This window comes from Chiloscyllium punctatum, chromosome 41 (assembly GCF_047496795.1).
Source record: "Chiloscyllium punctatum isolate Juve2018m chromosome 41, sChiPun1.3, whole genome shotgun sequence".
In the NCBI taxonomy this organism is placed as follows: domain Eukaryota; kingdom Metazoa; phylum Chordata; class Chondrichthyes; order Orectolobiformes; family Hemiscylliidae; genus Chiloscyllium; species Chiloscyllium punctatum.
This window is the reverse complement of record NC_092779.1, coordinates 49,381,084-49,394,915: the sequence shown is the minus strand read 5'-3', so window position 1 is coordinate 49,394,915 and position 13,832 is coordinate 49,381,084. Positions and strand designations below refer to the sequence as shown.

Sequence of the window (13,832 nt, the reverse complement as noted above, 5' to 3'; positions counted from 1 at the left end):
TGGCCTAGCCAAAGTCTTATAAAGCTGCAACATGACATCCTCAATTCCCTGACCAATAAAGGCAAGCATGCCATATGCCGCTTTTACCACCCTATCTACTTGCATAGCCACTTTCAGGGAGCTATGGACTTGAACCCCAAGCTCCTTCTGTATATCAATGCTTTTCAGAGTCCTACTATTAACTCTGTGCTTTTCCTTGACATGAGCAGCACCTCCTACTTATCTGCCATTTCTCTGCCCTGCAACTGATCCATATCCCACTGTATCCTTTGACAACCTTCTACATTATTCACAGCTCCACCAATCTTTGTATCGTCTGCAAACTTACTATCCCATCCATCTACATTCTCACCTAAGTCATATATATCACAAACAGAAGTCCCAGTGCAGGTACCTATGGAACACCACTAGTCACAGACCTCTAACCTGACAAACACCCTTCCACCACTACCTTCTGTCTTCTATAGGCAAGCCAGTTCTGAATCCGCATGGCCCAATCACCATGGATCCCATGCATCTTCATCTTCTGGATGAGCCTACCATGAGCGACCTAGTCAAAAGCCTTACTAAAATCCATATAAACAACATCCACTGCTCTACCCTCCTTGATCACCTTCATCACCACCTCAAAACATTTAATCAAGTTAGTAAGACATGACCTGCCCTTTACAAAGCCACGCTGACTCTCCCTAATTAGGCCATGCTTTTCCAAATATGCGTAAATCTAATCCCTAGGAATTCTCAAAGAGCTTCCCAACCACCGATGTGAGACTCGCAGGTCTATAGTTTCCTGGATTATCCCTATCTCCCTTGTTGAACAGAGGAGCAACATTAGCTACTCGCCAGTGCTCCAGTCCCCCTCCATTGGCTACTGAGGATATAAAGATCATGGTCTGAGCCCCAGCAATCTCCTATCTTGTCACTCTTCATATTCTGGGGTTGATACCATTGGGCCCTGGGGACTTCTGCACCCCATTGCTGTTAAAGAGATCCAATACCACTTATTTCTTGATCCCAAAATGCCCTCGCATGTTAGTGTGTTCCACAGAAATCTCACTATCCTCCATCTCCTTCTCCTTCTCCTGGGGTGAATACCAATGCAAAGCCCTCCTTAGGAACTCCTCCACATCCTCTGCCTTCCAGCACAAGTTCCTTTCTCTATACTTATGTGGTCCTACCTTCCTTTGAATTATCTTGTTTTTAATATATTTATAGATATGTATCTATATGTTTATGATTATATGATAGCTGAAATGGCTAATTAATATCTGACATCAAGGTGGCTTGTAATTATTCCATTCTGTTTTTCCCATGAGTAGTTCAGTTGCTGGGCAGTTTGATGGGATCTGGGACCGAGGTTCCCTCCAACCTCTCAACACCTCTGACAGACAGCGGTGAGCACATCACTTTCTGATTTCACAGACACAAATTAACTTCTGGTATATATCTCCAATCATGTAGGATATGATGCTCAGTGTGGAGTATTTTCATGCTTATCTTTTTTATTTTGAAAATCAAAATCTGGATAGAATAGCAAATTCGTTGTTGTACTTCTCCTTTTCGGAGTATGCTTTATTTTGTACTTTTGAAATGGAAGAGCAGCATTTGATATCCTCAAATTTCACTACTGTTTATGAGGTCCATTCTGTCCGTCTATAAGCGGCCTTTGTACCCAAGAAATTGGAAGTGATTACCTGGAGAGTTTTTCATTGCAATCGTTAGTTGTTACGCTGTCCATAGAATTCAGCAACACCACATTGTGTTTGTGCGATATCTTTAATGTAGTAAAATGTCAAAAACGTTTCAGACTAATGTTATCAAATAAAAATTGGCACAAACCATGTAAGGGGATAATAGTACAAGTAACCAAAAGGTTAATTGAAACAGTAGATTGTAAGTATACTTTAGAAGAGAAGAGAAATTAGGAGAGATACTGGGCAGTTTAGGGTGAGAATTCCAGAGTTTTGGAACAAGCTAAAGGTACAATTGGCACTTGTGGGAGTAACCAAAATCAAGGTTGTGTAAGTAGCTAGAATTTGAGGATTACAGAATTCGTGGCTGATTATTGCTGTTAAGTACCATACATCTGGAACCAACATTAACACTATTTTATATATTTGCAGAGCTACAGATTATACTCGTCCAACTTTCACCTTAAGGCTACCATTGCCTCCTAACATGGGGTATATAATTTAATAATAGGGACTGCAGGGAGAAGTGAGGTCACAGCATAACTTGGAAACAAGCCCCAACAACCAATTTCATATTAATAGTTGCAGTGAAACCTCTGAAATAAATTGAAACAAAGATTGTTAAAAACCTAACAAGCATCTAAAAATCTAAAAAAGTTAAAGTATATTGTTGAAAAGAAAAATACTGTTTTTAATTTTAATTTGATTTTTTAAAAATTGGTTTTCTATTGCAAGTGCATACAATCAGGATGTATCATCAGCAGATAGTTCATAATTAGTCAAAATCAAAGTTTCAAATTTGCTTAACTTTGGGATTAATTTTTATACAGGAAAAGTATTTGTGTTACAGAGGGTGCCACAACATAAGAGAAAGTGATCGCAGAAGCAAAAAAGCCAAGAAACTCAGTCAAAATTAATTTTATAAAAGAATCTTGAGTAATATCACAGAATTTTAATGTGTTTAAAGATTATTTTAAGTCTTTCTTGTCCTCTTTCAGTTATAGCAAACTAATGATAACCCTAATGGCCAAAGGGTGTCGATATCTTCTGGACACTTACGTCTGTACGAAAACTGATTTTGATGGTAATGATAACTGTGTTTTCTATTATATCCCAAATGTATTTCGATAAACTACAATGATTGAAATGTTGGAACCAAGCAGCAGGCTAGGTGCATCTGTGGAGAGAGAAACAGTTACTATTTTAGATATAAATATACATATATAATGTTTATTGTTTTGAGTGTAATTAGCATGCAGTGCACAACTGAAGATGGTGTAAACAAGAACACACAAATGGCAAATTGCATGACAGTTCAGTGGGAAGGAGGTGTTGCTTTTTGCCTGCAGTGACTCGAAGTTTGAAACAGAAACTAAAAGTTTTCATTCCCTGTTTTGGTGCTGAGTCCACGTTAGCATGCAAATAAACATAATCTCATAGTATATAAAACAGCATAAAGAATAAAGACTTGAGGTTAGGAAGAGCAGGATGTGCCCAGATTGTGGCATTTAGGAACTTGCAGACTGTCCAAAGCGAACACAGCTACAGTCAATCTCTTCCATTTTAAAATTGTCCAACTGAAAGTCGTTGAACTAGAGTTCAAGCTGGAGTTAAGGTCCTTATGATTTTACTAAGGAAGTGAACACTTCTTTTAGAGAAAGAAAATAGTTCAAAGCCTGTGGGATGAAGAATGATTTGTGTGAGGAATATAGATTCTTCATCAATGTATAAGTCATTAATCTAGACTTGTATTTATTTTAAAACTGGTGAAGCATTTGGAACCTGTTCTTGTGTTTTACCTTTTTATAGGCTTACCACCCAAGATCTCAGAAAGTGAAACTCGGGATTTGTTTGGTGAGTTGGCTTTACTTATCTTTTTATATTTTAGTGTGTGTTCATCTTCAAATTTTCAAGAGTCTCATTTAAAACTCCACTACTTCATATTGCTGTTTCAGCAATAAAGGAAATTACTTTTCTTATTTGTCATTTTTGTTTATTTTCTTTGTAAAATGGTGTTTTTTTTTAATCCTTTTCATGATAGATAACCATGATGTTATTTACAATTTTTGACTGCCCTTTCTAATGACTTGTCCCCTCTGACCAACGCCCTAACTGCAATCAATGGAGAAGACAATTTCTGTTTAGTCCACTCAACAACTGATGCAGATGGACTCTCACTCAGCATCTGCTGCTGCTGATAGTCTACCTGATATTGGAAAGTTCCAAAAGGATTGTAAGTGTGGAGCATGTTCTTACTAATGTTCCATACTAAAAAGCAGCACTTAAAATGCTGACTATGAATCAATCTAGAAGTGACATGAACTGGCTGATGGACACCCAATGTCATTTGGAATTTGAGAAGCTAGTCTTTCTCGCAATTGTGCAAATGAAAAGTTGATGATTTCAGTGATAAAATGATCATTGAAAACTAATGATTCCAACACACACTCAGAATTAGCTTGTAGTAATGTAACAAAACAAATCTGATATGAGTTAATGGTGTCCATAAATTTTACAAACTTGTATCTTCTACTGTCTTGCCACTGAAACAGAACACTACCTGCAACCCCCTCCACCCCGCCCCCCAACCCCACCCCAGCAAAGGTTGATAGCCACAAAGGTTCTGGATCAAATAAGCTCTGAATAATGTTTACTGGTTTCTTGTGTCCCAGAATAGCAGAAATTCCTGCTGCTTATCTTTCCAGCTGGTTTTCAGTTGCAGTCAGAATTAGAATATACCAGTGGTTTGAAAACTAGGGAGTCTGATAGTTTACCATTTCTTTGGCATTTGCTCCTTGCCAATACTGTTCCGATCCCAATAGTTCCAAAATAAAGGTGGCCCTTTATATCTGTAACTCAGGACAATCTGTGATGTGAATAAGGATGGTAGAGGGTAGAAAGTGTTTTTTATTGGCCAATGTCTGAGTAACAAGGAAAGGGAGTCTTCTCATTGTTTCATGTCTCTTTACCAAAATACTTTTAATTCACTAAATATCTAAGTCCGGCAATTGGGACTGAATTTGAAAATCAAGAATATTGAAGTGTTTAATATCGTACCATTTGCCCTTTGTAAACTTGTTTATTGCACTGAAAATAGTGAGCTGCCTTACTGCTAAAAGGAAATTCTTAAGACCTGAAAAGACAGCTTTTGGAGACATTATCAGCAAAACAAAAAAAAAATTACTGAGCGTCATCCCAGTGTTGTATACTGGGAATAACTGCCACAGTACACTGGGTAAACTTCCAGGAATTAGACTCTGGACACCAGCTGTCTTTTCTGACACTGATTTCCTGAAACCATTGTTCTCATGATATCATGTTGTAAATGAGACTGATCTATAAGACCATAAGACACAGGAGCGGAAGTAAGGCCATTCGGCCCATCGAGTCCACTCCACCATTCAATCATGGTTGATGGGCATTTCAACTCCACTTACCCGCATTCTCCCCGTAGCCCTTAATTCCTCGTGACATCAAGAATTTATCAATTTCTGCCTTGAAGACATTTAGCGTCCCGGCCTCCACTGCACTCTGCAGCAATGAATTCCACAGGCCCACCACTCTCTGGCTGAAGAAATGTCTCCGCATTTCTGTTCTGAATTTACCCCCTCTAATTCTAAAGCTGTGTCCACGGGTCCTAGTCTCCTCACCTAACGGAAACAATTTCCTAGCGTCCACCCTCTCCAAGCCATGTATTATCTTGTAAGTTTCTATTAGATCTCCCCTTAATCTTCTAAACTCCAATGAATACAATCCCAGGATCCTCAGCCGTTCCTCATATGTTAGACCTAACATTCCAGGGATCATCCATGTGAATCTCCGCTGGACACGTTCCAGTGCCAGTATGTCCTTCCTGAGGTGTGGGGACCAAAACTGGACACAGTACTCCAAATGGGGCCTAACCAGGGCTTTATATATCTTTAATTGTCACAGTTCCTTCAAATGATCTGTGACTTTGAATTTGTGTTTTACTGTTCCCTTTGTTTTTTTGCAGAGAGCTGTTGAAATTTCATATCATATTTTAAGCTTGATTCTAAGGGACCACTGGGGTTGTGGAAATGAAATTTTCTCCAGCCGGTGAAATCCCATTGCTGACATTTTGCAGCAAAGCAGAAAGTATCTATGAGAATGTGAAACACAATATAAATGAATCACCCTGAGAATTAGTTTAATAATTTATTTGTTTACTGGGGCAGTCATAAAGGCCAGCAACTAAAAGAGCAACATCTATGTTTTGTCAATTTCCCTGGATAGTTTAACACTGGCTCTGAGATCTTTTCACACTCACTGCAGTTCTTGTGAGTGCCACTTGGTGGGAGTAGAAATCCAGGTCTGATCATTGACATGAAGCAACATTTTGGATCATGTTAAACCTATTTTGATAGATGTTTTGAAGTGCATATCCATTTAGGAACTTCTGCTCTGGCAATGTTGATAACTCACTTGTTGGTCCAGCTCTTTAACAGCACGTTAAGGAATTCTCTTGGTACATATGGTTTTGATCCTTACATCTGAGTTCCAGATAACCATGTGTGACAGTATCTTAACATCTTTTGTCAGTTAGGCAAGACCAATAGCAAGAAGCTTTAAGCAGATAAGCTTCATTATTTTAATCAGTTACATTCCAGTTATGTTTTACATGGACCTAAACATCTTGAAGCCCTAGTTGTGGGCATCTGCACTTCGTCTATCAAAACTTGGTTAAGCAGGTGTGTCCATTGAAAAATTACATCACTGAGGTCATTCAGCCCATCATGTCTGTGCTAGCTGAATAAACTAGCCAAACATGAATAACGATTTGTGCACTTTGTGTCTTTCACTGTGTCTCATACCTGCACACACACACCATGGGTGCTGGGACAAATATAAGCACTACCGCAGTTAGGTGGTAGTGTGGGGGGGTTTTAAAAAAAATAAATAAACAGGAGATTGCTCTCCCCTAAAGAAAAAAATAAACTAGCCAACCATTCTAATCCCTCCCACCTAGTCTGTAGCCTTGTAGGTTCCAGTGCTTCAGGCGCAGACCCAGGATCCTTTTCAATGAGTTGATGATTTTCTCCCTCAGTCACCAAACTGGGCAGAAAATGTCAGACACTGACCACCCTTTAAGTGAAAATGTTTTTCTTCATGGCCCTTTTAATCCTTCCACCAGTCACCTTAAATCTGTGTCCCTGGACAATTAACCTCTGGACTAGGGGAAAATTATCTCCACTGCTCGCTGTATCTGACACCGCCCCCCCCCCCCCCCCCCCCATTATTTTGTATACCTTATTGAAGTAGGAGAAAGTGAGGACTGCAGATGCTGGAGACCAGAGTTGAAAAATGTGGTGCTGGAAAAACACAGCAGGCCAGGCAGCATCCGAGGAGCAGGAGAATCGACGTTTCGGGCATAAGTCCCTCTTCAGGAATGAGGCTGGTGTGCCAAGCGGGCTGAGATAAAAGGAAGGGGGAGGGATGCTGGGAATACAATAGGTGGAAGGACATGAGGGTGAGGGTGATAGGCCGGAGAGGGGGTGGGAGCGGAGAGGTTGGGAAGAAGATTGCAGGTCAAGAGGTGCTGAATCCGAGGGTTGGGACTGAGATAAGATGGGGGAGGGGAAATGAGAAAGCTGAGAAATCTACATTCATCCTGTGTGGTTGGAGGTTTCCTAGGCAGAAGATGAGGCGCTCTTCCTCCAGGTGTCATGGACCAACCAACCCAACGCACCAACCAACCCAACCGCCCGGTGGCTGAACACTTTATCTCCCCCTCCCACTCCGCCAAGGACATGCAGGTCCTTGGCCTCCTCCATCGCCAGACCCTGGTCTCACAACGCCTGGAGGAAGAGTGCCTCATCTTCCACCTACAAACCCTCCAACCACACAGGATGAAACTAGATTTCTCCAGCTTCCTCATTTCCCCTTCCCACCTTATCTCAGTCCCAACTCCCGGATTCGGCACCACCCGCTTGACCTGCAATCTTCTTCCTGACCTCTTTTCCCCCCGCCCCACCCCCTCTCTGGCCAATCACCCTCACCCTCTTCCACCTATTGTATTCCCAGCGCCCTCCCCCCTACCTTTTTATCTCAGCCCACTTGGCACACCAGCCTCATTCCTGAAGAAGGGCTTATGCCCGAAACGTCGATTCTCCTGCTCCTCGGATGCTGCCTGGCCTGCTGTGTTTTTCCAGCACCACACTTTTCACCTCTACACCTTATTTAAGTCAATCTTCAGCCAACTCCAAGGGAAACAGCATGAGACTGTCATGTGTTACTTAATCCATTGCTTTGTTTGTCCTCCCCAAATGCATAATCTCACACACCTCTGGACTGAGTTTTGTCCCCCATTTTTTTGCCACTCAACCAAACCACTGATAACTTCTCTGTCAGGAGAAAACATGCACTGAATAATGAGCCGAACCAAGCCAACCAGAAAGTTTGAATTTAAAGTAACTTCGTTTATAGTTTCTGCAGAACAGTAATGATGCCAGGTACTCAGCTGACCAAAAGAAACATACCGAGCAATCACATGCAGCATTTTTTTAGAATGTGTAGAAGCCAAATGTGCAACAATTATTCTCCCCTTCATCCACCTTGCACTTTTGATTCTCTGACCTCAACTGTGGTTCTTTCTGGTGTCCTATGATTTTGTTTTCTTCAATAATTGCTTGGCAGTTAAAAAAAAACTGCAAAAGGGATGAGCAAGTTGGCTACAGCACCATGTACAGTAAACCATTCAAGTGGAGTAAGTAATAGGAATGCATAATTACTATTCTCCACAGTTTTGAGCATGTATCCCAAAGGCTATGTTCCCTCCCTTCTGCTAGGGTTAAGGAGATTTCTTCAGAGAGGAGCTTGGTGGAAGGAGAAGGATCCAGTGCTCATTGACCACTTATGTGCAAAGGCATTGCTAGATGTAAAAGCACAATTCTGTTAAACAGTTTTGAACATCTAGGATCTGAAATGAAAAGCAGAACCTCCAAGGATTCTGTGGATTACTGCCAGAGCTATGGGCAAGCTGGCATAGGATAAGTAAAGTCAGAGTTAATGTGTGGCTGAAAGATTTGGTGTGAGAGGATGGGGTTCACTTAATGGCCAATGCCATCAGGACACGGATAGAAAGAGTGGGTGAGATGGGCTTCACATGAACAATGCTGGAACCAGTGTCCTTGCAAATTGAATACTTAAAACTATAGAGAGGGCTTTAAACTAAATAGGTTCGGTCAGTTCTGGAGAAAGGATAATGTAAACCTTCAAAACAAAAGGATATGGCAGTATTAGAGGGCAGCTATTTAGATAATGGGACAGAGTGTACAAACTTTTTTTTATGCAGCAAGTAAGGTCCAAGATGATTAAAATGGTAAAAGAGCAAAAAAGAATGGCTTCCATGTCATATGCAGAACAAAACAAAAACAAAGTAATAGCACAAATAGAAATGTATGGGTATAGCTAAATGGAGATATGATTACAAGGAGAACGAAGTTGGGAACCAAATATTCAGCCTCTGTGACTTTTCGCAAGGGTAGACTAAAGGAAAGTTCGGTGGGGTAGCTTCATTAGTATGGGATGGAATAAATACGATAGGAAGAACTGATCTTGTATTGGAAGATGTACTATACATACATATGTTTGGATGGAGGTAGGAAATAACAATGGGAATAAAACGTTTCTACAGGCCTCGTAACAGTAGCTATATTGTAGGACAGACAATAAATGTTGAGATAATGAGGCCATGATCTCTTGGGGAAACAGGGTCCATTACATGGTAGAATTTAGCTTTCAGTTTGATAGTGAGAAATGTGGGTCAGAAACAAATATGCTAAACTTTTTTTTTAAATGTAATTACAATGGAAAGAAGCCTTAGTTGCCTAGAGGTGGACTGGGAAGAGAATTTAGCAGAAAAGATGGTTGATTAGCAGTGGCAGACATTCAAGAAAATAGTTCATGGCTCACAACAAAGATGTATTCTGGTGAGGGCATGGTTAACCAAGGAAGGTACAGATAGTATCAAATTAAAAGTATAAAACATAGAATATGTCAAATCTGCTGGTAAATCAGAGGAGTAGGAAAGCAACAAAAGGTGACCAAAAATATAATGGAAAGGGAAATAAATGATCATGATAAATTTGCGAATGATATAAAAATGGACAGTAAGGGCTACTGTAGACACTTTAACAAAGAAACACCAGATCCAAGGGAATTTAAGCCCATAGGAAAATGATGCTGGTGAAATAATTGAGAACCAGGAAACAGCAGTGGAGTTGAATAATTACTTTACATCAGTTTTCACGGTAGAGGACATTAATAGCACTCCAAAAATATGAAATAACCAAGGTGCCCAAAGGGAAGGCATATGAAATAAGCACGATGGCTGTCACAAGACGAAAATGTAGTAGAGAAACCAATGGGTCTAAAGGCTGGTACATGCCCTGAACCTGATTGATTTCATCCGAGGATATCAAAGCAAATAGCTACGTGGATAGTGGATGCACTGTTACAATTTTCCAACAATTTATAGATTCTGGAAATGGCCCAGATTATTAGAAAACTGCCAATGTTACACATTTCTTCAAACAGGGATGGAGTCAAAAAAAAATGTAATGTAGCCCAGTCAGCTTAATATTGGTCATTGCGATAATGTTAATTACAAAGGATGTTAAAACAGAGTATTTAAAATGCATAGGGGCGGCACGGTGGCTCAGTGGTTCTCACAGCACCAGGGTCCCTGGTTTGATTCCAGGCTAGGGTGACTGTCTGTGTGGAGTTTGCACGTTCTCTACATGTCTGCGTGAGTTTCTTCCAGGTGCTCTGGTTTCCTCTCACAGTCCAAAGATGTGCAGGTCAGGTGAATTGGCCATGCTAAATTGCCCATAGTGTGAGATGCATTAGTCAGAGGGAAATGGGTCTGGGTGGGTTACTCTTCAGAGGGTTGGTGTGGACTGGTTGGGCTGAAGGGCCTATTTCCACACTGTAGGGAATCTAGTCTAATAGTCGAGCAGAGTCAACATGGTTTCATGAAGGGGAAATTATATCTGTTAAATTTATTAGAATTGTTTTGAAGAGGTAACAAACAAAACAGATAACAAACAAAATCAAAGACTCCTCCCACCCCAGTTATATTCTCTTACATCTTCTTCCATCAGGCAGAAGATACAAAGATTTGAAAACACATACCGACAAACTCATGAACAGTTTCTTCCCCACTATTATCAGATTTATGCATGGATCTCTCCTATATGAGAGTTGATCTTTCTCCACATCTTCACTGTAGCATTAACACTATATTCTGCATTCTATTCAATTAGCCTGATGTACTTAAGTAAGGATTTATTTGTCTGGATAGCACACAATGAAACTTTCACATTATATGTGAAAAAAATAAATCAAATCAAAAGATTTGAAGGGGAACCAGTGGATGTAATGTATTTGGATTTCAAAAGGTATTAGATAACACATATACAACTACTTAATGGTGTTGTAGGTGGTATCATAACATGAATAGAGGACTGGTTAACTAACAGTTGGGATAAAGGAGGCGTTTTTCATGTTGACAACCTATACATAGTGGAGTGCCACAGAAATCATGCTAGGTCCACAATTAATTATTTGAATGACTATTATCACCAAGTCTGTAGATGAAATAAAAAAAGGAGGAAATGCAAGTGGTGCAGATGACACAAAAATAGGTAGGCAAAAAGTGGCGAGTTTATCTCAGAGTCAACAGAGAGATGCGAATAGGTAACTGAGTGTGGAAAAATCTGACAGAATATGATATGGAAAAATGTGACGCTATGCACTTTGGCAAGAAGACTTTAGTATTGTTTAAATGGAGAAAGGCTATAGAAAGCTGCAGCACAGAAGGATTTGAGGGTTAGTGGCACACCTCCAAACACAAGGTATTTTCAAGTTGCTCTTCTAAACAGAACCTGTCTGCCTCATATCTGCTGATCATCTAATGCTTTGTGAAAGCATAACCAATAATGAGAATATCCTTAATAGAACTTTAAAAAGGAAGCTACTGTGTGTTGGTGAGTATTTGGTTTGCAGTTTCAGTCACAGTTCTGTTCAAATAGACAGTTATCTAATGTGAATCTTCATAAGCAGTTAGGAATACCCATCAGTATTAAAACTTGTAATCACTGGTATCATCTTTCTTTTATAGGCCATGCCTGCAACATTCATTTGCTGGACTCAACTGACAAATTGACTGGGAAGCAAAAGTTGTTCGGTCTAGAAGGCTTCATTGAGGAAGTTCATCTCATTACATTGAAGTCAGATTGAATATTTATGTAATAACATTGTATTTTTGCTAATTTGAATTCTTCCAATGTTCAAAATAGCTACAGTTTCATGAGTTTCTTCATAGAATGAGGTAATTCACTCTGTGGCACTGTTATTGGTAAGCTCCTCAACCGTATGATTTTTAAATCAAAGGAATTCCTGCACTTGATTTTTTTCTTTCTAGTGGGAGAACCCTGATTTTCATTTTTGCTAAAGCAGGGATTGTCCTTAAATATTCTGTAAACACATTTCATAAATTTAAAAAGCATCTTAAATTTCTCTTGATAACTTAAGGATGTGTTTCACTGCAGCTGACTGATTGATTAATTAACCAGAGCTAGACTGATCTTCACCTATATTTCATAATTCAAAGCCAAGCCTTTGTACACATACTTAACTATCATTTCCATATCCTAGAAATAATAGCAATTTCCAATATCGTGAAGGATTTCTCTGTGACACGCACATCTATGTCAAATGATGTATACGAGGGGTAACTGAACTTGAAACATTAACTCTGCTTAGTTGCTAGACATGATAGGTTTCTCCAGCACTTCCTGTTTTTGTTTCAGATCTCCAGTGTCCATAGTTCTTCATTTTATTTAAATGATAGCATATGCCTGTCAACTTTTTCAAAATGATGTTGTCCGTTTCTCTCCGTTGAATGACATAAAAACTGTTCGGAGATGCATCACAATCATTCATGGTTACATATGCCATGCAGCCACCAAAATATTTTTTTAAACACAGAAAATAATTCCTTGCCAGTGTTTTGATGAGTACATTAAAATATTTCAGCCTCTGCAACAATTTCAGAAACGTCAAACCATTTTGTAGACAGCCTTGTAATATACATCAAACAAATGGTGCAATTTTAGTTTTTTTTTATTTAATATCTAAATTGGATGTTTTTTTAAAAGTCAGCAATTACTTATCTGTTAAACAACTTTTTGTGCAAAGTAATTTTAATCAAAAGAACAAAATAATCATGCATTTTACCATGACAAATTTTGAACTACAATAAATGTATAGATAAGAAAAGTGGAGTCATTAGGTGTCAAAACATTTGTTTGACAGTTGACAGAAGACCTGTAAGCCAGAAGCTAGTCAGAGTTTGCACCCATGACAGGGAGAAAATGTTTAAATATTACAGTGCAAAAATCACCATGTTGAGTTTTCAGAGAGTGCAGCATGCAGACACTTCCCTGGTGGGAATTTCAATGGACTGCACTTCCTGGATTCTAATCTTGGAGTCTGAGGTTCTCGTGTGGTATACCACTTAAATGCAAAATGTGGTCTCTCTATGCCGATGTTGACTCATTTGTGCCAAGCACTCTTCTAATTCTTATGGTGGAGTTAGCAGTGAAGTTTTTTTTAAACACAAGGATTTTGTCTTTGTTAAATATAACACTGAACAGTGTTTGGTAACAAACCATTTCGTTTAGAGTAGACTTGTGAATGTGGCCAATGTTAGAAATTAAATGTGTAAACTTTAGCACCTAACATTTTTAGAATTTTATATTAATACTTGATAATTTCACCTGAAGCAAAGGAGCGATTTATTCCCGAGGAAATCTTAACAGATTTTAATACATTTTTTCAAAAGCTTCATTTTAAAAATGTTGTCATAATCAGTATTATAAATATAAACTTTTTTCACTTTCAGGATTGTTCAGGTGAATCATTATTTTGGCACAAATTAATGAAGCAAGCAATTCCATGGAACATTTCCTCTCTCTGGACAGAAATTCAAGCTGTTCCCTGTGGCACATTTGACTGGTGGGGAGCATTTAATCAATGGGGAGGGTGGCAGGTATAGACACCACCCCAATTAGGTCTATTAGAGGTAGGCCAGCACATCCATTAAATATCACCTTTTCT

The 13,832-nt window shown here is 39.3% G+C and overlaps 1 protein-coding gene across 1 annotated transcript in view; it reads left to right on the top strand.

The window, feature by feature from the left end:
• Positions 1-13,616, top strand: part of LOC140465060 (probable thiopurine S-methyltransferase) — a 41,346-nt gene extending 27,730 nt beyond the window's left edge. The window contains exons 6-9 of the mRNA XM_072560903.1: positions 1,320-1,394; positions 2,690-2,775; positions 3,501-3,545; positions 11,833-13,616. Coding sequence (XP_072417004.1) covers positions 1,320-1,394; positions 2,690-2,775; positions 3,501-3,545; positions 11,833-11,951 — 325 coding nt within the window. The 3' untranslated portion in view covers positions 11,952-13,616. The remainder of the gene's footprint in view (positions 1-1,319; positions 1,395-2,689; positions 2,776-3,500; positions 3,546-11,832) is intronic.
• The last annotated feature ends 216 nt before the right edge of the window (positions 13,617-13,832 follow it).